Source organism: Mytilus edulis, chromosome 12 (assembly GCF_963676685.1).
Source record: "Mytilus edulis chromosome 12, xbMytEdul2.2, whole genome shotgun sequence".
Taxonomy (NCBI): Eukaryota; Metazoa; Mollusca; class Bivalvia; order Mytilida; family Mytilidae; genus Mytilus; species Mytilus edulis.
In genome coordinates this window covers 18012247-18039721 of record NC_092355.1, presented here as the reverse complement: position 1 = coordinate 18039721, position 27475 = coordinate 18012247, and the positions used below count along the sequence as shown (strand labels likewise).

General features: G+C 30.7%; 1 protein-coding gene across 1 annotated transcript in view; it reads right to left on the bottom strand.

Annotated features, from left to right (window-relative positions):
• LOC139497481 (titin homolog) overlaps positions 1 to 27475 on the bottom strand; it is a 101130-nt gene that overhangs the window by 56163 nt on the left and 17492 nt on the right. Inside the window, exon 2 of the mRNA XM_071285710.1 lies at positions 7492 to 7558. Within this exon, the coding sequence (XP_071141811.1) occupies positions 7492 to 7558 (67 nt within the window). The remainder of the gene's footprint in view (positions 1 to 7491; positions 7559 to 27475) is intronic.

Below are 27475 nucleotides of genomic sequence, written 5' to 3'. Positions count from 1 at the left end.
CAGAAAACATAATGCCCATAAATGGGGCTTAAAAAAGAAAAAAAACATTGGACCATACATAACCAAGGTAGCAGCAAACAAGTCAAAAAGCAGATAACATTCTGGTCAAAAGGAAAAAGACAACAACATTCCACACAACACTACATAGAAAATTAAAAAGTTAAATTGCTATGTAAATACTGTAACATTGGTTTAAATATCCAACTTTAACATAATATGACTTAACTTTGAAGGATCACAATCCACAATAATGTGCAATTTATAAAGTTATGAGTATGCATTTTGGGAATCTCTATGGCTTTGTTTGAGATTAATATTTAGACCAAGAATTTTTACTTAAGAAAATCTCATTGTTTTACTGTTTGTCAAACAAACGATTGTCAAACATGTCTATTATATAAAATGGAAATTCTAAATGCCAAAACCCACTGACAAAATCTATGGCAGACAATATTACCTCTGGTGGCTAATACTGAATTACACATTGCAAATATAATTCAGGTTACTATATATCTTACACTGTTATACACTTTAAGGTTGTCAAGGTCTATATAGAAACGCTGCCACCTAGAGGGGGTCACCCTAATAGCACACGCTTCGTAGATATATAAATTTATTTTTATTAAAAATGTGATCAAATGATAAATTACACTTGTATTACTTTTAAAATGTCAACTGTATGCAAGGAAAATTGTCTTAACTGTCACCTTAAGGCTCTTATTATATTTAAAGTTCGGTTATTTGAAAGAGATATTCAACCATGTACGTGATGAAACGGGTTTGAAAAGTACATAAATATAAAAAAAGATTAGCTTTTATTGTGATGAAATTTCTTCTTCACTAATGGGTATATTTTTGCATTTCAATTATAAAGTGAAAATAAAGGAAACATTTCCGTAGAAAGGATATGCACTTACACGAACACTTATGTGTAAAATAAATGACACATTTCAGTAGAAAGGATATGCACTTACACGAACACTTATGTGTATCTATAGAATATACTAAGCTCTAATACGTCACAAGTCTATAAAAGTCAGGATTAAATTTAATTTATTAGAAATGATCAAAGTTCGTACTAACATTCAATCTACCATTTTCTACATAAGAAAATGCCTGTCCCAAGTCAGGAATATGACAGTTGTTATCCATTCGTTTGATGTGTTTGAACTTTTGATTTGCCATTTGATTTGCAGGACTTTACTTTTTGAATTTTTCTCAGAGTTCAGTATTTTTGTGTTTTTATTTTTTACATGTATCTATTCAATAAGCCATGCTCTAAATTGTCCCAAGTCTATAAAAGTTTGTGATCCAATTCAGTAAAATGATCTAAGATCTACAAATTTCAAACCTATTTCTCAAAATAACAAAAGAAAAAACTAAGATACTATTGACAAAGGTTCTGAATAGTGACAGGTCTATCTTTACATTGTTTTATACATTTGTAATCTCAATTTTTTTTTTTGATCAATAAATTTGAGAATTGAAAGTTAATGTGTCAAGGAGACCAACAATCCACCTAAAGAACAGAAAAAGACCAAGGCCACCAATGGGTCATTCAATACACAATAAATTCAGTCATATATCTATAAATGTCCATTTTGCCTATAATCATTTTTTTTTCATTGTCCCATTTAAAAATTGTTAATTAAGGACAGTTAGTGAAAGTGTTTACATAATTATGCATATATGAGACCAAAGTCTGATTTTTTATTATAACTATTTTTATCTTTACATCTTTTGATAACTACAAAAAAACTTAAATAACTTGAATTAAATGAATTAAAAAATTACAAATATCTTTCTTTTTAATCTTGCACTGAAGTACAACCCAAATTTTGACATTGTATCTAAAAGATTTTGATCCCACGTTGCTATTAAAATGTCTAAATAATGTCAAATATTATATTTTCTTTAGAAAAAAATGTATACATTTCAATCACTGTACAAAACTTTATAGTGACAAAATAATTACTTATCATTTTATCAAATATATACTTTTAAAGTTCTTATAATTATAATAAAAATTGATCAGCACAATGCGGTCGTAATATACACCATTGAAATATTGAAAATATAACTTGTTGACAACGAGATTTCATTTAAACTTTTAACACTTGAACAGCCGGGTGAAAGAAAACAGATATTAACATTGCATTAGAACCAACCTGAATAAACTAAAATTTCAATGAATTTCTAATTGAAACGGACACATTATTGATGCTTATTGTACGCCATGTCAACTAGTTTGAGAAGTTATTTATGATTAAATAAAGGCAACAGTAGTATACCGCTGTTCAAAACTAAAAAATCCATGGACAAAACACAAAATCAGGGTAATAATCTAAAACTGAGGGAAACGCATTAAATATTAGAGGAGAACAACGACACAACATTAAAATGTAACACATACACACAGAAACGGACTAAGCATTAGACAAAATCTGATGAGAATAACAAATATAACATCAAAGAGGGGGGATAGGACCTTTATCGGGACTCCGGGATAGGCTGTTTTTAAGCTCGGGATTTCAGGATTGACCCTTTCGGGATCCAGGAATTCTTTTTTTCGGATTTCGGGATGCCGGGATTTACTTTAATTAATTTCGGGACTTCGGGATTTAGTGTTTTTAAGCCCGGGATTTTGGGATCAGGACCCCTCCTATCCCCCCTCATCAAAACCAAATACATTAAAACTATATAAATCCATGATCTTGATATATGTCAGTTTGTAATAACTGATATTCAGCCTTTGTTTAGTAATGAACTATATTTTTATTTATAAATACATCTCTAAGCCATCAATTATCAATGTCTTTGAAATAATAGATGAAGTGTTGACCAGTGTAATGAGACAGTCATATAAGTCCAACAAAAAAATTATCATAATGCTGACATGTGCCCACAATATATATGGCAAAATAAAAAAAATGCCTTTTCCTGTTTTTTGTTAAGACTTATAGATAGTGCCAACATATGTCAAGCTCAACATGAATTTGATCTGATATAGAAAAAATTTCAGGAAAACAAACATTATTATTATAACCTAAAGACAAGATCGAACCTTTGGGTTACATGCATCTTGATCATTTACAGGAGGGCAATGTACATGTGGCAAGGTGAAATTAGTTTTTGGAACACTCTATCCCCCTTTTTTTTTACTACAAAAACATGTTTTTCAAAATGTTATTGCATGACATTATTGCAACAATTTTTTGTGCAAATTTATTATCTTGGATTAATCCCGAACATTTTTCCTTCAATATCAAATAGGGAAGTAGAATACACTATACATTTGTGTTTACTTAAACTTAAACTTGAAAATTATTTCAAATACAATTTTATATTTTTTACAACCCAAGAAATCCATCCAACCTTAAATAATAAGTATCTTACAAACTAAAATAATCCAAAATTCAATTACGTAATTTTATAGAGTGTTAAGAATAAATACCACCTTTATACATTCTTTATATTACAATCCACAATATTAAAACATTTAAAAATATTAAATAAGCTTAGACCATCATTCCGGATGGTTAATCTTCAATACTGTATAACGAATAAAAAATATAATCGAACAATTTTTTATTATACAACTGGGTTACCAATCCAAGCGAATCAGAAATGATAGAAAAGTTGGTCTAGCGAAGCGGCATTGGAATCCATTGATAATGGTATTAAAAGCCTTGTTGACAAGGTTCCTAGCGATAAGATCATTCTGAACTTCCGCTGGCTCTAATCAAGTATTGATGTCTAAGTATCTTACTTCTAGAGAATTCCAACTGGTATATAACTTTACGGTAGACAGGGTTAAATTAAATCTTCTTAATTATCGAATGATGTTAGAAACTGGGCAAAATAATGTTTGAAATTTTCAAAATTTCCTGAAAAGTGAAAATAATTGTTTGAAACACTTTTCTTTCCATGACATAACAAATAACCTTTAAATTTCAAAATATTTTCTGTTTAAAAAATAAACTTGTTATTTATAATTACTGTTAAATGAAAACAATATTTGATAATTTGTGTGCCTCTGACACGTATGCCTCCGACACGTTATTTTGGATTTAACTTCACAAGAAAAGCTTAAAAGTAACTATTTATATTTCGTTCTTATGTTGTACTGTTATACCACTGTCCCAGTTTAGGGGGAGGGTTGGGATCCCGCTAACACGTTTAACCCCATCACATTATTTACATATGTGCCTGTCCCAAGTCAGGAGCCTGTAATTCAGTGGTTGTCGTTTGCTCATGTGTTACATATTTGTTTTTCGTTCATTTTTTTATATGAATAAGGCTGTTAGTTTTCTCGTTTGAATTGTTTTACGTTGTCAGGGCCTTTTGTAGCTGACTATGCGGTATGGGCTGTCAACTGTGGACTTTTTGAGTTCATTGAATTATTCCTGTATCTGAGTCCTTATTTTACTTTAACTGAACGAATGGGAAAAAGCGGTCATAGTCCTGACTTGGTAACAAAATGAAATGTTTCTTAACCTAACATTCCTGGATTAGATATTTGAAAAAATTAACTAAAAAAAAAATATTGTCTCGTCTTCTTGCACTGAATCATTATGATGATAACCGTAATTGTGACATTGTTTTGTTTGCTCTGATGTGATAAATAATTAATTACTTAATGTAGATCAGTGGTTTCTTTTGACAAAGACAAACAAATTGTTTCATACTTCTCAAAATGTTATTGGTTTATTTTTTCTAAAGTCAACATATAACTGATTCTTAATTAACTTTTATAAATAGATGAAATCAATTTATGACCCACATTCAAAGTAAAAATCAATCTACTCTACAATGCTTGAATGAATTTTTCAGTTTTCTGTGAACCAAAGTTACTAATATGTTTCATAACACAAGATCAGTTATTGAACACAGTGTGGTATGAGTGCTAATGAGACAACTCTCTATCCAAGTTACAATTCATAAAAGTAAACCATTATAGGTCAAGGTATGTCCTTCAACAAGGATCCTTGTCTCCTTGTCTCACACCAAACAGCATAGTTGAGCTACATGTATACAGGGCCCAAAAAATGACGGGGTCTGAGGGGTCCTGATCTCGAAATCACAGGGTCCTGAATTTAAATAAATTTAAATCCCCACATCCCAAAATTCAAAAAAAAAGAATTCCCGGATCCCAAAAGGATAAATCCCAAGCTTAAAAACATCCGATACCCAAGTCCTCATAAAGGTTCTACCCCCCTCAAGGCTCAAAAATGCATGTTTGCAAAAAGTTGACCGATCTGTCATAGTTGTCCTTATATAACATGATCAAAAGACCCCACAAGTAGTAGAAACAAAATTGTTTTTAATTCTTTTAATTATACCTTCTAATAACAGTAGAATCCAAAATCAATTCCGTAAACTAAATAGTCAACACAGACTAATATATCATATCGACTACAAGCAGAAACAATTATATGACAATTATTTCACCATGTTACAACATTTTCCAAAGACTGTGGATTTATAATTTGTGGGATTCTAATTTTTGTCCGTTATATACAAGTAGACGACCATGAATTAAAGCAGCAACATAAGAAGATATGACATGATTGCTTAAGACTGAGTAAGAGACAATGATCCATTAAAGACCAAAGAACAAAACGTGCAGCAAAATAACAATTTTCTTACGACTTATAAGCAGGATTTATAAAAACCACGAAATTAAGTGTCCAATAAATCTAGAGTGCAAATGGTTTCACCTTCATTTTATCTTAACAGATACATGAAAAATACATTAAATACTGTTCTATATTCTATGACAGATAAGATCACTAGTTGACATGAGTAGTCTGAAATTGAGGACACATTAAAAAAAAGAAAAGGGTACACAAACTGAGTTGTACTTCCCCTAACCCAGGCCCTTCCTCTTTTTTTTCTGAGATAGACACATGAATGGGCATAGGTTACATCTTACAATGTATATGTAGGGTGAGGTTACTTATTGTAGCCTTCTAGGCTTGTCAAAAGTTTGTACAGTGTAATTAACCTGCCTAATCTGTCACCTGAGTATTCCAACATCCTTCATTTTTTTTTATTTTTACCAACACATTTTCATGTTCCCAAAATATGCCTATCCTTGCAGAAAATACCCGAGTATTCCAACACCCTGCTTAATGTAACATTTTTTTCTGGTCCAAGTCATTTGTAAGTGTGTTTGTTAACATAGGTTACACTGTACTGCTTTTTTTCCCTGAACTGATCCCTATTTAGTCACTGATATCCAGCAATTATGATGTCAGATTATTCAAATATGATCAATTCTTCAAGCTTTGAACAATAGTCAGATCAATAATTAATTGCATGGAAATGGATATTTTTCAAAGATAATCCTGATGATAACATATATATTCATATTTTATGAAATCCAACAATATATGAACATTGTAATCTATAAATAAAAAGTGTCAAAGAGAGGCGTGGATATATTGGCATATAAAGCTTCAGATGACAATAGTCATACAGACTGACAGAGCATTTCCAATTCAATGCCTTATCATAAATTTATAATTTCATAAATGTCAGTGTTCTCCCAAGGACTTGTTACTGAAATATTTGTTCCCTGCAATTAAACCTTGTCATTCATAGCTATAGTAGGGCTTAAATGATTAAAGCAATTAATAAGGGCCACATATAATTGCAAAATGCAGAGAACTGTATAGAGGTGGAGGAGGGTGTTCTACAGAATTTGGAATATGTGCACCTTATTTTGACGCAATTTTTGTTTTTACATTGGTGTGTGTACATGTAGGGTGCATCTTGTCTGAATATGCCAGATTCTGTTATTGAAGGGAAATATTTTTTTCACAATCTAAGATTATGCAAAAATTTGCAAAAAAATTAATCCCTCATATTGAGTTCTTTTGTATAGTAGTTTTGAAGGACTGACTACACCATACATGTACAATCATCCTTTTAAATTCAATTTTGAAAGCTTTTCTTTGTTGTTTTTTTCAAGTGCAATTTAACATACATGTATATGGATATATTGATGCCAAATAATGAAATTTAAATTACACTACTTCCATTGATTATTTATCGATAAAGATTTGCAGCACATAGGAATATCTTCTTAACATCTCTGAGACATAACTTTCTCTCCTGTTCAAGTGCATGTTAACATATATGTGGATTGATGCCCAATTAAGAAATTTAAATTACACATTTTTCATTTATAATTTGTCCAGATATCAAACAACAGCACATTGTGGGAATATCCTCTTTAAATCTCTGAAAACAATTTTTCTCCCGTGAAGACAGTGGCGAATCCAGAGGGGGGTAAACCCCCCCCCCCTTTATTTTTGACGATCAATGTATTTGAATGGGGACATATTGTTGGAACCCCCCCTTATCTTGGGTCCGGACCCCATCCCACTTTTGAAAATTGCAAAGAAATAAAAGATCACACAAAATACCTGTAAAGAGAACATGTAGGTAATTGGAATATACATGTACAATTACAGGCTAACTTACCCGTTCATCTGATCTAGTACTATGACGATTTCTCCGACGTGGACTGGGTGCTTCAATTTGTGTATAACTGAAAAAGACAAAAATAAAACACTAAAAAAAATATTCAATTAGCAGTACATTGTATAGATTTTAAGGCTTTATTGTTTCTAAACATGATACATGTACATGAATAATGTATTAACCAGTTTAATTCACAGTCAAGTTTAGATAAAAATATATTACACTTGTTGTTATGATTTTTTTCAACATACAATTTATCGACTGCAGTCGTGTAAACTCTGTGACCTTTTGCACTTTGAAGATATCAAACAAAATACTCTCTACTCAGGATCTGCTTACTAGCCAATGCTTATAATGTGATACCAATCTAATAATTGTGAAGGCATCAGAAAATCAATGACTTTTTTCAATAAGTAATTAAAAAACCTGTAACATATTTGTATATGTCATGTTTGTAACTTCAATTTAAGACGATATAGTTGTATATAATAATATATTACAACAGTGTTTTTGTATGCATTGATCGTTCCAGTTGCTTTTATATATATGGCTCTTTGAAATTGTATCAACACATATTCTATTTTAGAGAGCTATATGAGTGACCTCAATAAAACTGGAGAATTTCAATACTTTAGAATTACAGGTGATGATGGATTAATTTCAATGAGACTGCAACCCAATGACATAAATAACCAAGACATCGTATGCCAGATTTCTTCATAACTTTTTTCCCCTGGTGGTCCTTGAGGAAAATATGCTGATTTTCATGATCCTTTCCATTGGAAAATATTGAAATTGTGCTGGTCCTTTGCAACTTGTGGTGGTCAAAAGCATAGGACCACCACTTTTTCAAGAACTCTGTAGTGCTTATTCTGAACTGATTTTGCTGTCATTCAAAGCAGGTGTTAAAGTAAAGCAAATACTGCACAAGTCTGACTTCTAGTCGTACTGTATGTACTTTTTGTCTTCAAGTGAAAAACACTTGAAACAACTCTTTGAGGAATCTGCTGGTGGCCTGCTGCTAGGAAATATTTTGTCCCTATCCCATATTAAGTTGTGGTCTCGTAGAAATTAATGTTATTTTTTTATTTTTTTGTATATAATTTTTTTTATAACTTTTTTGACGACTTTAGAGGATGAAAAGGGGGTGCACACTGTGTACTATACAGGGCTTAATATGGTATTCTCATTCTTCAGACCTTCATCCAAGAAACTCCTACTACAGGACCTACTACAGGACCTACATGTTGAAATCATTCTTAATGTGTTATCATACTGAACATGCATGAAATATTTGCCACTGGACATACTTCATCCTCTCTTTTATAATTATTATAAGCGATTAATTGTTGGTTGCTTAATGTCCAATGTTGAAAATGAACGAAGATGTCGGGTAACTATGCGGAGAAGAGAATGTTCAAGACCATACCGGTACATTGACCTATAGTTATCAATTTCTGTGTCATTTGGTCTGTTGTGGAGAGTTGTCTCGTTGGCAATTATACCACATCTTCTTTTTTATATTAAAAAATTTCTTAATTAAAACTATGGTCTCTTGGACTTCCTTTATTTAATTCTTTCTTCATGGGAAGTAATGGATTCTATAATCATGTTCATTAAATCAAGTGCTTAAAGCTTAATTATTTATACTTGACAAAAGAAAATTCAGATTAAATAACTTAATACTATTAGGTTAGGTGGGATTGGTAAAAATAATCATTTGTATTTTCACAACAAAACAAGTCTGAGAGATAAATAACAACCTTGTAAATGCAGTTCCATTCTGTTAAATGAACTGTTTCCATATAAATATAAATATGTATATACATGTATGTTTGTGTGTTAAAGCTTCAGACCATAGGAATTGAAAAAATGTAAGTCAATGTAATGTGAAATTGATTTGAACACAATTTCAATTCAATTGCATGCATGTCAACTGAAGGTAATGAATTAAACGACATTTTTGTCATGTAATTATAAAAGATTTTTCAAATTCTATGAAAGGTCTAAAAAAATATTTCCTGGATTCCAATATAATGACAATTTTCATGAATTGTTGGAAAATCACATGTTTGGTGGGTTTTTTAAATTGTGCCTTTTTTGTGGCTTTATAATTTGCATATGATTCATCATTGGAAATTTGATTTTAATTTAGTAAATTAATTAATTCATGATTTTCATTAACAAGAAAATCTGACAATTGGTGTACCTTACAATCAATGTACATTTTGTACTTTCTACAAGGAAAGTATTTTGAACTTCTCTTTTTTACTATGTAAATCTAAAAAAAAATCATATTATGCTGAAGAAATTAATTGCCTAAATTACAATGTAGGATTTATTTTTCACAACAAAACAGGACTGATTGATAATTACAAACAGGTAAATGCAATTTGAACTAAAAAATAAGTACATTTGTACGTACAAATGTAGCAATTTTACAGTTTTTTTTTTTAATAACTTGTGTGTTGACATATTGACCGTCTACTGAACTTTTAATTTGGCTCAAACAATGCATATAAAATATACATGAATCTTATATATATTCTATAATTGAAATAAATACATGTAGATTAGGACCAATCAAAAGCTTTTCTCAAACATATGAAAACATATAGATTATAAGTTGAAAAACTTTACCATGTTTACATGATGAAAAATCTAGAAATTTTATTCTTTTGGTAGAGTTGTTAGTTTGCAATTGTAAATCATGCCATATCTCCTGATTTTAATTTCATGGGTTGTATGATGTATAAATGTGTATATAACCTCCAAGATTATAAAAAATAACTACATGTAACTAAAATTGTGAAAAACATATTGACCAGTCCAAATCTACCTGTATTTATCAACATTACATCATAATGTGTAAAAATATCAGATGGCTTGATATGAGTTGTCAATTAGCCAGCCAAAGGTATTTTTAATAAAATAAAGAGATGTGGTATGATTGCCAATATGACAACTATCCACCAAAAACCACATGACGTACATGTATATGTTAAGTAACTACATGTATATGTTAAGTAACTACATGTATATGTTAAGTAACTACATGTATATGTTAAGCAACTACATGTATAGTTATCTGGGCAGTTGTTGTTCAGCCTTCACCTACGACCAAATCATAAACAATAGTTGCAAGGTTGAAGCAATAAAGGTGTTCAAATTAAAAAAATGTAAAACAATTCAAATTTGAAACCAATGGCCTGATTTACATGATTTAAGCACATTGACAACAAACATTAAAATATAATTACACTGTACATACATTTGTACATGTACATGTAGTATGATATTCTATAGATCTGTCAATGAAAATCTATTTTTTGACCAATATAACCCCTCCAAATACACCTCAAAACTAAAAACAGACTTATTATTTTGACAATTTATACTCATTCCTCATTTCCCCCCTGAAATACCATTGAATACATGACATAACTTATAAGCTTATTGTGAATTGAAAATATTAACAATGTGGTTAAAAAAAAACATTGAATTGTGAGTTGACATAGATGCATGTACAAAATGTACACTAAAAACATGTTGTATATTTATTTGTACCTACAAGGACAAGTATTGATAAATGTATTGAAACCAAAATACATGTACAATGTAAGTAAACAAAGCAAGAATGAATGTATTAATTCTTGTCAATATTGAACGGTCATTAAATTTTCATAACTGTTTATCTTATTAATTTATTTCTGAACAAAGTGACGTAACGTATATATAATGTGTCGGATCCATTTAATATGCATGAAGTGTTTCAAAGGATGTCATCACCTTGCAATTGGAAATTGGAATTTTTAAGATAAATTATGAAGCCATTGTGTTCTATTGTACACAGTTAAAGAGTACATGTATGTGTTGGTAGATTACCAACATTATTGATCTTAATTGATCAATGGTGAACTTTTAATACCCTTATTCAAACTTTCGTGCGATTTCTGATTTCCTTATCTTCTTATACAAGTATATGTACATGTTTACATGTATACAGTATAACATGTAAACTAAAATGTTTAAACTTGAACTTTTCGTTTCTGAATCGCAAAACTTATTTCTTAGAAGTTGAAAGTTTGAAGAGGACCCTTTAATATGTTGACACAGAATGGAATTTGATTCATGCATCTTTAAAAAATGGTTCTTTATAAGAGAAAAGTGATTATTTCAGAAAGGATCACTATATATTTATCATACATCTACATTTGTTTGTACAAACATGTACAAATTAATGTACAATGTAGATTTTTGTACATGTATATGTGTATGTAACCCTTTCCAACTTTAAGCCATAAAACCATTAAACATGTACATGTTCAGTAGGACATTTTTGTTAAATATAGTATTAAACGATTAAAATTAAGATTAAGATTATCATTATTACAATACATGTACATTGTAAGAGCTAATCCTCAAGTAATAATGATACACAATTAACTTTAATTTAAATTCAAAATTCTTTTTAAATTTAAATGTACAGTAAAATGGAAGTTGATTCCTTAGCAAAATATTGGTGTGTCTTTATGACATTTGAAAATTATAAAAATATTTTCATTAAATATCAAAAATAAAGTATTTATTGTTAGCAGTTTAAGACAGAATACACCTCATTGCTATGGTAGAAAATAAATGTTTATATAATACATGTATCACTAGTGTCACACAATTAATAAATTTAAGGCATCCTGCTTTTGTTTGACATACATTCATGATATTGTACATGTAAAAAAAAAAAGTGAAACATGTACAAAAGTGTGTGAACTCGGAATAGACAACTTTCGAGTTCGATGCATTTCCGTCAAAAACTTTGTATTTAGTGAACGTCACTCGTGCCTTTAGGTGCGTCGTCAATCTGCACTGCTGTCATTAGGGAATTGTGATTAAGTAACTACTGAACAAACTTTATTTCTAGTTTATCCTGCACAATGAAATGAATCACGATCACTAAGACGCTTGGTGAATGTTTATAGTGCAGGGATACAGACGAGCCCCTCTATCTTGTAAATGACGTTACAAAGGCGCGTATAATTGACAAGTTTTTTCCCGGTGATGGATGAACTCGAAAGTGGTCTATTCAAACTGAGACTTGTCTGATGGAAAACAGGATACATGTAGTTTATCAAAAAAGAAATAAAATGTTGCGCAAATAGTTTCATCTGTTCATTGATAGTAATTATTTAAGGTCTGTTAATTTTATAGTCAAACTTAACATGCTGAAAGGATATATAAAACAATCATATATTGCACCGTTTAAAAAAAGGTCCATATTTGTTTTGAATTTAATTTTATTCAAATTTAAATTTATTGACAATCTACTTAAATAAACATTGTACATGATGTCAGTGCTGTTGCAAATTATTTATTAACATATTTCATTTTTTTACTAATTTCCCTTGATTTTGAATCCTAAATGCCAATACACATGATACACCTGCTTGCTATTTGTCTGCTATTACTGGACATCCCACAGGTTCCAGTAAAAAATTGACGTCATAATACAAAATATCTAACGCCACAATGGAAAAGTGATTGTTGGTTGATGTCAATAGTTCAAGCGGGACAGATTCTCGGGTCCGCCAGGAATAGCAATAAAGTGTATAGTAAACAGAAGTATCCTCCAAACAGAAATTAAATATCTAGGGTTTTATTGTTTTAAGTTAGATGAATAACAAAACTGTCTCTACATATAAAAAAAATTAACTAAGTGTATCTGTATTTTAGTGATTAGAACTATAAGAATTAGAGCAAGACAGAGGGAGCATTACAACTATCAAGGGGTGGGGGTTATGAACCACAAAATGTATGCAAAACAAAAACTAAATTGACTTTAGAAAAGGGGTTTTCAATATGAGAATTATGATGTCAACCTAAAAAAGCTTGAATATCTGATTAATCATATACTATATTACACATACAAATTGTACTTTAAGTTTGGAAATATTAAATAAATCTTACACTACTGATTTATCAAAGGTTTCTGCTCCTGCGGCAACGTAAAGTTTACCGTCCTCAATATCTGCCAAATCACGAATACGATGTCCATGTGTAGGTGTAACTAATTTCCTTACCGCACCATTTCTTAATTTTAAATCATTAGTTAATCCGTTTAAAAATGCATCGAAAGAACGTATTCTCCGACTATCTAAAGTCACAGTTTTTCCAAAGTAATGAGGATCTCCGTTTCTAAATATTTTGCATTTCTTGGCCACTTGTAATGCCCTAGTCTCAATGGGTGGAAGGGGTGATAAATGTGACATTGTTATATCCTTTGCGTTACTGTACACTTATTTAAATAAACTCTCTGTCAATCGTTTCTTGCTTAAGATTGCTTTCTTCTTCTCATGTTGTGATGTTAACCGCCAAACACCGGAAGTAGGGTTTATGGGATAGATTGTTTATAGTCAACGGCCTTTGACCTCACAGCCTTAGCAACCACGTGGCTATTGTAAACACTTATCTTTTCAGGCTCGCACTACTTAAATGTAATTAGTTTAAATTGAGATCGATTTAAAATACATTCTTGATTTGCACGGAATTTATGAAACAAATAACAATAGAATTACAGTCATAATCACACATTAATTCGTGTAATATTATGTTTTTCATACAAAAATAATCTTTCACAAAAATTTAGCTGAATTATCTTATTTTTGGTGTTATGTTTTAGAAATAAAAATGAGATAAGATGACCTGAAATAACAGTGTTAAATAAAAAAAAATTAGGATTTGTTTACAAGACCAAACTTAATAAAATGTATGTATTGGTGATTATTGAATGGGGGGTTTCACGGTAAGGACCAACCCCATCCCCTCTTTTTTTTTTTTATTGTTTCACATTTTGACACACCGGAGTCGCTAAACGCGAAATTTATTTTCATTTTCAAAATTTCAATTAAATGGGAAGTTCGGAACGTAGCTGTAATAACAGAAAAATTAAACAAAAATAAGTGTTGGCAAAATAAGTGTGAATGAAAATAAAGAAAATTAATCAGTGTCCTATGTTAAAGAACGATGTATTAGTACCCGTATGTGGGGGATATATTAATTGTCTCAGTGATTATCATAAAGTTTATCTACATAATACAAGGACCTTTTCATACACGCAAGCAATCTTCTACTCAGTATTTCCATCAGTATTGTTAAAACATGTGACACAGAAGAAGGCCATTTGTTGAGCCGAAATATTTGTGACATTTGTCAACACGATTTAATAACAACATTTTCGTATTATAACATCTTATATCAGTACCGTTGTGCAAATTTTTAGACTGATATGATTTTTTCCTTATCTGCATAGTATCGCCTTTTCTAGACGATCCGGTACGTAGTGAAATTTACTGGTTAGTCCTTTTTATAGACTTTTATACATGTGTATATATATGTTTCTAACATGGTGGTTATCCTCCTTGCTCCTAGTATTAAGATATATTAAGGATGAAAGGTACACAAGAATAATTATGTGACAATGTTAAGAGTATTTTTTTATTTTTTATTTTTCAATAAAATATAGTATAAGGATACATTTTTTTTTATATAACATTGTGTCTTAATCATATTGAATCACTTGTAATCATTTGTATGTAATTAATGTTGATTGTTCTGCTCCTTGTGGGCGCTTTGATTAGCAATAAAATATATTTGAATTTGAATTTGTATAACGTCATTGTAACAACAACCAAACGACAAACCCATAAATCCCAAAGACATCTACCGTACATCTTGGTTTAGTTGTCGAGTTCACCGGTGTTGAGTGAAATTTTTGAATTATGCTTATGGACACACGCTATACTCTGATGCCCCTGCCCCTGCCCCCCCTCCCCCCAATTAGAATGCAGACGTGTTAATAATGAAAGGGATGTAACTCTAGCTTTTAATTACTACATTCCTTTAAAATCAATCATAAAAATTATAGACTTTATATCTTTTTCAGTCCACTAAACCGTATTCTATGTTTTTCTCGCTAAATTCACGTTAGGATCTACAAATGGAGATATACTATTAAAAGGGCGTAGATAAAACAATAGCCAAACATCTGAATCTTATTATTTTATAAAAAAAAAAAATGAATTGAGAAATAAGACCTGACAATACATTCGGCTTAAAATATTTTCGGGAGAACTATCCGACGTGCTGTTAGCCCAGCAGTGGCGGGTCCAAAAGGGTGAGGGGGTGTTCCGGTGGTTGGAAACAGGCCCCTTTTTATAGACTATCAATGCATTTAAATGTGACTGACATATAGTTGGACCCCTCTTTATCCTGGGTTGGGAACCCCCTCTTTTAGAAATGACCGGATCCGCCTCTGCCAAATGATAGTCCCTCAATTATATAGGGACAGTAACATCAGATACCATACTGTCTCAGGTTATGGTTAGGTTTTAGTGCTTGGAAGCATTGCCAAACCTTACCACATCATGTTCCTTATATGCATGTCCTAAGCCTGCATTTCAATGGCTTTCTGTCATTTGTTTTTTGTTTGTTGTTTTATCCTCAATCAGGCTGTTTGTTTATTGATTGATCTCTCCAAGTTTGTTTTCACATGTTTTCATATCGGATCCTTTTATAGCTGACTATAATGATTGGTTTTGGTTATTGTTGAAGGCCATATGGTTACTTTTGAGTTGGCGATATCTACGTCATTTGGACTCTATAGAATACGACTCATATTGGCAATTATACCACCATATAGATATAAGAAGATGTGGTATGAGTGCCAATGAGAAAACTCTCCATCCAAGTCACAATTTGTTAAAGTAAATTATTATCAGTAATTGACGGTCTTTAACTCGGAAACTTGGTCTTAGTTGCATATGGAGAGGGATTTTATCTTCCACTTTAGATGGAGAGGGAGAAATATTTGATCTAGCTATGTAAGGGGTGATAGCCATACAGACCCTTTAATGAGTTGTGTTTGACTTCAAAAAAATAATGGGATTTAAAGTTTAAGAGATTATTTATTGTCAAAAGCACCTAAAGAACTTAAACTTAGTTGACTGTGGTTATGTTCATTTAGCTACAATTCGACAATAAAAGAAATCACATTAAAACGACAGATTTTAAGATATCAGTTGGGGAATTTCTCTATTATAATTTGAAGGAATTGATCTAATTATTATTGGGTGACGAAGGTTAACTCTAAAATGTGTCGCAATGTTTCAAATAGAGAAGTGTTTTTCAATAGGTTTATTTAAATGTTTGTAACTTTTCAAAGATAAAACCAAACTTAACAGATTTAAGACGGGTATAAATTCTCTTATGAAGAATAACAAACGCTTTAAGCAATAAATTAAATAAACAAACTTTGTTACAAAGCAGAAAATTAAACAAAACAAGACCAAATTGCTCTCTTATTTCTCTTTTTTAGGTTACACTGGGTTACATTATTATTGGCCTATAAAATGACTTAATCACAATAGAAACCATAGTTTGATTAGACATGCTTATTATCGGCGTAGAATCGCACTCAAAGTGAAAACAAATTTCTTATTTCATATTATAATAATTAAAAAAAAAATCAAAACCGAAAATACAGGACTATACAATAAATGTGAGAATGAAAATGGGGAATATGTCAAAGAGACAACAACCCGACCAAAGAGCAGAAAACAACCGAAAGCCACCAATTGGTCTTCAAGATAGCGAGAAAATACCATTGCATGTGTATGACGAGAACAACTTTAACATATAGGTATTTCAACATCTAGATACTTTAAAAGTAGGATGATTGAGATGATATCAGGGTACTGCACTTCTAATGGTAGGAGTTATAACAGGCCTCCTAAATATACGTTTTTTTTTTGCTCGGAAAAGAGGGAGAATGATTGTGATCGAAATTCGTGGAGATTTGTTGCCATTTATAAGAATTAACGATGATTTTTTTCTTCTATTAATTGGGGGTATTATTCTTATTGTATTGTTGAATTTAAGGGTGAACTCTTCCTTAATGGGAAAGTTTTTGTTCAATACAATTGTGTATTAGCTTGTAAATGTGTATGTTAAAGACGACCTCAGAATAAATCATTATGTGCATATATACATTTTCCTAACAAACTCTTTTTAACACCGAAGAAGGTATTATGAAAAATGGGGTGTGTGAAGATAGCTGTGATGTTCGATCTATACATTTATATAATATGTAAACAGAAGACTCCGAGTACTGCATGAAGTTTTATGACCGAGATTTACAAATACGGTTCTAGCCGAGGAGTTTTAATTTCTGAATTCTTTATTTTTAATGCCATTTTCTCTTTTCTAATTCTCTATTCTTTGTTTTAAGTACCCCCTTATTACCTCTTCTGTATATTATATCATCCCATTATTCTTTATTCTGTTTTTTTTATCAAGTTTTCTCTATTCTGTTGACCCCCTACACCTCAATCTATGTCTATCTTTTAAAACATATAAGTCCGTTAATACATAGGTATATACGTTATACTCCATAAAATCAAATTTATAAGCTAAACAAATATTGATAACGAATGAATAATTACCACAGTGAGATACAACGGTTATGACAAATAATCGAGTAGGCCCTTTGGAGGTTCCTTATGTCTGCAGTCGGGCTGTTGGCTCATTGGTGGTGTATATACCAAACATTATTTTATTGACAGTCTACACATTCTGTTATTGTCAATTATAGGAAACCAGCTTAAGGAAATGAAATATTTCAAGATCGATTTCAAAATTTGCATATATATAACGGAACCTTTTCAAACCTAAACGAAAATCTGATTGATCAAGGGGATTGAATACTAATCCACTTTAATGATGTTTGAATTTGTCAGATTTAAATCATCGTTTGTATAATAGTATAAATATACCTAAAACTGATGTAAGTACGTCATAGCATATCCTTAACAAAACTTCGATCTTGAATTAGATATCTAACAATAAGTTTACTAAGAGCTTAAACATCATCTAATGCTGGTTTATACAGACACAAAACAACTTTTATTAAAGCAACTATAAGTTCTTTATATACGAGTCCTATTGAAAGTTTTCTGATGAACTCGTTTTAAATGGATAAGTATAAAATGGTTTGGGATACAAATATACATGGAGATGGCGGTCGTTCCTCCTTAATATAATCCACAACGAATTGTTTACGAAGCATTCCAAATGTAAGTCTGCATTGGCATATCATCAACAAAACTTCGATCTCCAATTAGATATCATACAATGAGCAAACGAAGAGCTTAAACATCATAGTTATTGATGGGCTTTTTAAATAGTTACACACACACAAAACTGCTTTTATAAAAACAACTATAACATCTTTATATTGGAGTCCGATAGAATGTTTTCCGATGAACTCGTTTAAAATGGATAAGTATAAATGGATTAGAATAAAAATATATATGAAGATGTCGTTCGTCCCTCCTGAACATTGTTTACGCGAAGTATGCCAAAGAAAAAGCATGACGACTCTTTTACAAGACCAATGGAACAATTAAAGTGTTCTTATGCCTACAAAAGAACTTTGAAGAAATGAAATATGCTCGGCTGATCTTGAACCGAATAAACATTATCTATACTAGTAGTCTTAATTTCGTTTAAATATACGTCATAACTATTATAAACATCCTGTAAGTTGAGAGTATACATTTATGAAGACAGCATTATAAAAGAATCTTTGGATGAACATAGATAGTCCCCATGGACATTTTCATTGTTTTCCTGAATCAATTAGAAGAAGAAGTAGAGAAAAGATTTAAGACGTAACACGAAAACGAGGGTCTTGAAAGGGAGGGAAATTAATGCTTGTATAAAAGTCTAGAATATGACAGTTGTTGTCCATTCGTTTGATGTGTTTGAGCTATTGATTTTGCCTGTTGATTTGAGACTTTCTGTTTTGAATTTTCTCGGAGTTCAGTATTTTTATGATTTTAATTTTTTTATTTTTAGTCGAAATCAAACTGACACAGTACCATGGCAAAAAAAGGAAAACAGAATATAAGCAAACAACAGCCTGCAAAGCCCATCATATCGAAAACCAAATACTGAGCAACATGAATCCTACCAAAAATCAAGGGGATACAAAGTGATCCGGAAAGTAGTGTACACACGAGGATTTACGTCATACTTTCTTTTGTTAAGCACATAACAGAAGTCACAACGTGAAAATGTAGTTTATCCGATGCAATTAGCTCCACTGGGGGTTTACATCAATGCACGAAATACATTTGTACACAAATTTCAATGGCATTCAAGGACCATTCATTTAATCCTTTCTACACTCAGACTGCAAAACATTATCAACATACATTAAAATCCACGTTAACCATCAACAAAAGAAGTACTCTAACATTATCATACATTTGTTTAGCAAACAATCGCGACAATAAGAGGTTTTCAATTGCATGTAAACAGTTTTAGTGATATTAACTAAAGCCGTTTTCTTGTTGGATTCGGTTTCTTATGCTATTGCACCGATTTCCCTCTACAGATTTTAGAGAAAAGTTCACATTATATTCATTTTGACTGCAAATTGACTACACAATGTCCATTTTTGCTTCTTATCAATGAAAAAAAAACCGCTTGTATCATTAGGCAACGACAAATGGAAATATTTTCTAATGGGCATCTTTAACACACCATTATTTGGTGCTAAATAATTGCATAAAGACGGGAACGACATTAGACTTGTCATAAAGTTAGACACTGTCTTAACTCTTCTAGAGCATTTGACGAGCTTTAATTCACAATTTTAGGATCTTTTATTAATTGGTTACAGTCTTATAGATATCTACTACTTATATCATGATTCATTCTAAAAGAGGGGCAAAAATACCAGAGGGACATTCAAACTCATAGATCGAAAAAAAAAAAAATGACAACGTCACGTCATGGCAAAAAAAAAAAAAGAAAGAAAAAGATAAACAGACACATACTAGTACACACGACACAACATAGACAGATTCCAGTTAATCGAATGAAAATAAGTAACAGGAGGCATCCTTATAGTTAAACGTTGACCACAGAGAGCAACAGTAGATGGGAAAGTAAAAAAGGGTGAGCTAAGTTTAAAATGGGCCCTTACTATACCCGTTGCGACTTTTAGAAGCTTTGTGAAGAAATCCAAAGAGGAAGAGGATAAAAAGAAAAAAAAGAAAAGAAAAGAATAGAAAAAAAAGAAAAGAAAGAAAAGAAAAGAAAAGAAAAGAAAAGAAAATTAGAAAGGAAAGGAAAAAGAACAAGAACAAGAAGAACATCACAACCATTCCTCGTTGCCACTGAACATTATAACATGAATAGACTCTAGCTGCAACTCATGCTCTTCCCCGCTGTAATTGTCAAGTGTTATTTGCAGCTTGTTAACACTTTATTTTATCCTGTGTTAGAAATAATTTGAATTAAAGGTCAGTTTCTATTGTTAGATTTTAGATTTATTTAAATGCTATGAAAACTGTGAATTCAAACAGAGGTTTCAGCTAGCTTATTCAAATATGGAAGAAAAAACCCGGAATCTTGTTTTTCGAAGGTCGAACCAACATCTGGATGAACAATGTATATGTAGCACATATCTGTAAGGTAAACGAACTATCGCTTGCTGGTACGATTATTTGTATGGATAACACACATAGTGGATTGATTTTTTAAAAACATATATGAAAAGGTTATCTGCGACATTTATAAAGGAAAAATGACATGTTACCACTGAAGTAATATACAAATTACCAATTTCCCCTTAATTCCGAACACCACAAATGAGTCTTCAGAAGACAAAATACACGTATGTCGTATTACATTGTAAGCCTGTTACGCTCTTTATCTTTTCCATTTCTCGCAATTAAGGCATTTAAGATTTGTCTCATACCAATATTTAAATAATTTGTAACAAAATGATAATTAGTTAAATCTTTTGAATAGGTATATTGTCTCCAAAACTATGTGTATCTCTAAGTATTTAGAAACATGATATCAATCGGGTATTACAAATTAACAAAAGTCTTAAGTTGTGAGGACGTCAATATGTATGTGTAATTCGATAGGAAGTTAAAATTCCAAAAAACAATACCTAACCATAGTGTATTGGGATATTCATAGATATTGTATAATAGTCATATCGTTTTATCGTGAAATTTATATGTTAGTTTACTGTTAGTTCGTTATAACCCACTGAAAGAGAACAAAAACGAAATTTGACAAATCAAATTTACTTTTATGTCGAATGTGTCCAATAGCGACAAAAATACACATTCGAACAACTGAAATATTTTTTTTAATCTTTATGTAAATAAATCTTACACTTGTGCTTCAAGTTTCAACTGTGGTTTACATTCGATATAGATTTATGTTCCTTTTTACAAACATGCACTGCTTTATCTTTTAGCAAGTTCACAGAATTCTCATACATTTACAATCTTGAACAGCGGTATACTACTGTTGCCTTTATTGAAATATAATGAACATGACTAAAGATTTACTTTAATTACATTTCAATTTCAATTTTGTAATGCAATGACCATTAAGCAATAGATGCTAAATTATACACGCACCATAATAAACCAGTGCGAAAACAAACAGTTTTTACAAGAGCATTCGGTAAAACGCCGCTGAAATGATCATGTAGATGACATAGAAAGGTAGTAAATCTCTTATTTTGTTTTTATTCTGTTGATTACTTTAATGGGAAATAAGTAATATCGATTATCAGTGATGTGATTTTTACATTTGATAAGGTTAAACATATATACATATACATGTGTTTAGTAATGTGAATCACGACTTCATTTCAGCTTAATTATTAATAAATAAGATTTTTAAACGAAATTTTTATGCTTACTTCAATCTTTTAAATCGTTCCTTTCCCGCACATACATATACTTTTTCTGATTCTAATTGTGAGTAATCCGTAATTCGATGTCCACCACTTGGTGTATATACTCTCCGTATAGCAGTTTCAGTCGGTACATATCTTTTCAAATCGTTTAAAAAAGCGTCAAAATTAGGAACTTGACGAGGATTTAGCACATATCTTTTTCCAAAAAAATGCGGATCACCATTTCTATACACCTGAAATATTTTCCCAGCTGTTAAATCCCTAGTTTCAATGGATGGGAGACTGGATCCTCTAGTTGACATCATTTTGGCACCCTTATATTTACCAGCCCGAGGTGACAACTTTCTTTACTGACTTCGCTCCCCTTTCTATTAGCAGTACAAAGCGAAAGCAATGCATTATGGGAATATTAAAAAGACTTGTGTTTGTGTGACGAAGAACCTTAGCAACGATCCATTATTGGTTTACGTTTTCAATCTAAATTCAAAGAAAAAATTATGAAACGGAATTAAATGGCCACTAAACCTGCCTTTTATTAACTAATATAATGCTTTAAAATTAGTTTTTGCTTCATATTCTTGCCTTAATTGTTTATGTTTGTAGAGATTCAAGGGATTTTCTTTTTTGTCAGTTTATTGATATAAATATAGAGGATCTTCCTTCAAGGAAAATATTTACTATCGATAATTAATTTTCATACTTTTATGTATGAACCGGAAATACAACATACATCAGGTGTGACCATCAAAATAGGTCTTGATTTAAAAAAGATAATTTAAAAACCAAAAAATGAGATTTTAAATTGATTTTTAATAAAAATGTCCCAATCGTGTACCTCATTTAGACGCTCTCCCAAGTGCTCAATGTAAATAGTATCGTTTGATCTTCAATGTATATAGATATCTAATGATTATAAACAAATTTTATCAACCGTACTTATATATTTCCTATATGACAATGAACCCATATATTGCCAAATGATTTGTATTCTTTTTGTTGTTCAAAACTGTTCTTTCTGAAAGTTGGCTAATATTTATAAGTTAAAGCATTCATGCATATTTGATTTGTAAAATGGATTTATACTGAATGCATCTTAATATAATCTTGCTTCACATTTTGAATAAAACTTATGCATTATCATTCACTACTTCCTTTTAGTATACTGTAATCAACTTTATGTGCATGATCAGACAATGATTTAACCAAATATTCAACAGTTAAGCAATAATAGTAAGCAAGAATATGAAATCTCAGCATTTTGTCATTTTGAGTAAAATTTGTGTCATATAAGACACTTGATAATTGAAACATTTAAAACGTTTTCATACAAATGTTCATTTTCTTTTAAGCATATTTGAAATTGCAAATTAACATGCAAACATAACATTTAATTCTTCAATCGGTATTTGCCAGAAACCTGTTTTGAAATCACCTAATGCAAAATTGTTCACCAATAGTATCAATTTTTCCTAATAACTAAGTAAAAATATTTTAGTTTGTTATGTCGTAGTTAAAACTGTGTTGTGTAGCTAATATAAAACGAAGTTAGAACAAATAATAATTAATTTTATTCTTTCTATTATCGTCGTTCTGATAAGTTATTTATTTTCACATTGTCAGGTATATAATTAATAAACGTAGAAAAGACTTTTGTTTTGTATGAAAATCTTTGAATATACAAGTGAATATATAAACAGTGAAAATAACACTTTATACACTAGTGCGTTTGAAGCGCCTTTCCGGATTTATTTTCCACCAAAAATCCTCAAACCACATACAATTGAAAGCCTATGTTGTATATATATTTGAATTTTTTGGGTAGTTTTATGACCTTAAAAGAAAAACTAGATTTTAAACAAAATTAACCTGATGGGATTGAAACTTACTTTACAAATAATCGTTTAATTAAGATATAAGCAGAAAGTCATTGGATTAAATCAGCGTACACACAAATTGCCATACATTCGAAATATAAGTAGTCAACAAAGAGAAGGATATGTACTTTCTTTTTTCAGTTGTTGAGATTCTCATAGTTTTTGTTTTAACCTTAATTTGCATCTTTGGAAGGATTTAGGAGACTTGAACATCGGTAAACTGCTGATTTCTCATTATTGGTGCAAAACGTAACACTTCTCACTGCTCGATTCGATTGTTAACTATTTCAAGTTTTGGATTTCAATGCTCATCATTCTGCTTGATACATGTTGGTCTAGAACGTATACGACACAGATATTCCAAAATATCATGCTGTGTATACTTGAACTATTATATATATTCATGAAGAAAATTGCATTAAATCACGAAAATCACAATTGCTGTTCTTCTAACAACAGATGAGTTGTTAAAAAAAAAAAAAAAAAAATTCTTTATCCTTCAATTTAGCAGTTAAAAAGAAAATATGGTCAACATTATATTTGTTTCGAAATGCAGACAATTTAATTGGATGTTGGAAGATCCAAGTATTCGTATGCCTGAACTGTCTACTAGTCAAACATTTTTGAACATAAAGTATTCTTTCACTCAATGCTACGATGAAAGGGAGACAATCAGTATATAAAAAAGGAAACAAATATTTGAATTATCGTAGTAAATGAGTCGTTGGCCTTATTTCTAGATTAAACATTCAAATTAGTAAAAGGAACATCTAAATCGATTCTCCAAATTAAAATATTTCTTAAAAACATACAGAAATGTGTACCAAGTTAGGAATATGACAGTTGTTTTCCATTCGTTTGATGTGTTTGGTCATTTGATTTTGCCTTTTGATTAGGGACTTTACGATTGAATTTTCCTCCGAGTTCAGTATTTGTGTGATTTTTTGTTGTTGACAAAACGAAAAGTTTGATAATTTGTGCTGATTTTACATCGACTGCTCATAAGCACTAACCTTAAACAGTATTGATGTTTATGTGAATTAACAAATTACCAAAAAATGTTTAAGTTTTGTCATAGTAACCATTTCGTATACAATGGTATATATTTATTTTTGCAACAGATACATTTGATTACAATGCCAAAAATAATATACAATCGAAATTTTTTTGATTCAAATGAAACAACTACCCACCAAAAACATAACGACATAAATGTAAACAGCTATTAAACATTGTTCAAAACCATTAATAAAAATTATTGAAAAATATGGTTGATCGAAAGTTCACAATTACAGCGTTATTATGACATTTTTTTAACAAAAATTTTCCAAAATGGTATATGCAAACTACGTTTTCCATTAGAAAAAAAATTAGGTATAGAGTTATCTTTCTTTCGTTACATCATTAGTTTATCCAACTTGCATGATCAAATTCAATAATATTCGTAACAATACTCAACATATCAATTAAATGTCTACATGCGAGGTATAATTATGTATAAATATTACATTGGTAATAATTTGTCCGCACACCTGCTTCCATTCACTATTATAGATAGAAAAAAAAGTAGACATATAAATTGAACAAAAAAGAAATAATTAAGGTTTACCAGTAATTGAAAGTAAAGTTTCCATAGTAACGATATAATACAGAAACAAATTATGTCTGATCACCATTTACAAAGTAAAATAGGTATGCTAATTCTGTCGTAATGATGTCATTACAAAGCTTATAATCTGGACATTGACATGCTTATCTGAACGTTGAATAAGAAATGAAATGAAGTAGCTATAATTGTATTGATGTTATAAAACGTTTACCAAAATCATTTTAAACCTTATTCGGTGTTCTATTTCATGGCCTAAGTTGATGCACAGTCATTCTCAACTAGTCTATATAATTATGTTTTGAATAGTAACTTGTACATTACACAAAATACTATCAGAAATTTAACACTATCGGCACCAAAAAAATCGAATAAAATTAAAATTAAGATAAAGTATTAATTAAAATGAACTGTTATATGATTACCTACCTATGTTTTAAAGAATCAGACATAACTTGTAGAAGAAATTTAGTTAAAACCCGATTTACTAAAAAACAATGAGGATTCAAATTCATAGTTCCAATATTAAAAAAACAAGTTAGAAATAATTTGATACGCCCAACGCGCCTTTCTGGATGTACCCTCCCCAAGAACGCCCATAACCGAATATTTAAAAGCCTAGAACGGATGTATAAGAGCGGAAACATACAGTTTAAGAGCAATATGACCAATAAACACCCAAGAAATAACATAACAAGGTGACTAACTCTAACAATAACTAAACGAATTTGAAAACAAAGATGTTGACAATAGACTACAGGTTTTGTAACCTTTGTTTCATGGAAGTCGTTTTTAGTCCTTCTGTGATAATAAATACAGATAGACAGGCAATAGGAAATGTAGTGTGTTTTGCTTTCTCTACTACTTATTCATTAGTGTTTATTATCCCATTGGTATATTCGGCATCCTGGTGGGGATTTATTTCCCCGAGGGTATCACAAGCCCAGTAGCCAGCACTTCTGTGTTGACTTGAGTTATCATTGATATTTTCATAATATTAATTAACTGTTTACAAAACTTTGAATTTTTTAAATACTTTGGCTTTTCTACCTCAGGAATAAATTACCTTAGCTATATTTGGCAAAACTTTTAGTTTTTTTTTATCCTCAATGCCCTTCAACTTCGTACACTTTATTTAATATTTTTAACATTTTTTGATTCAAGCGTCACTTATGAGTCTTTTGTAGACGAACGCGCGTCTGGCGCAAATATAAAATTTCAATCCTGGTATCTTTGATCAGTTTATTTTCAAGTTAAAAAATCCGAACACTGGTTTAATTTCATTTTCACATGTATTTTTAACGTTGCAATATTAGCTTGAGTTTTAACTAGTCATATAACCAGGTTAAACACACCGCTTTTCTTAATAAGTCCTTTACTAAGTCAGAAATATGACAGTTGGTATCTACAACCCGTTTCTAAATAAGTTGGCATTTAGTTTTGTTGTAGTTCAGTGTTTCTGTTGTTCGGTTGTTTTCCTTTTATAGCTGATGTGTTTCCTTCGGTTTTATTTTGTAATCCTGATTTGGTTTTGCTTAATCATCGAATTATGACTCTTGAACAGCGGCATACTACTGTTTTATCTACTAATTTTATCTATTAGGAAGTCATTTTTAGTTTATAATTGGATTTTAAAGACCACAACAAAATAAACGTCCGTTAAATTACTTGGCTTTAATTGTCCTTGTTTACTTAGCTATGCTCACTTAGGTGACC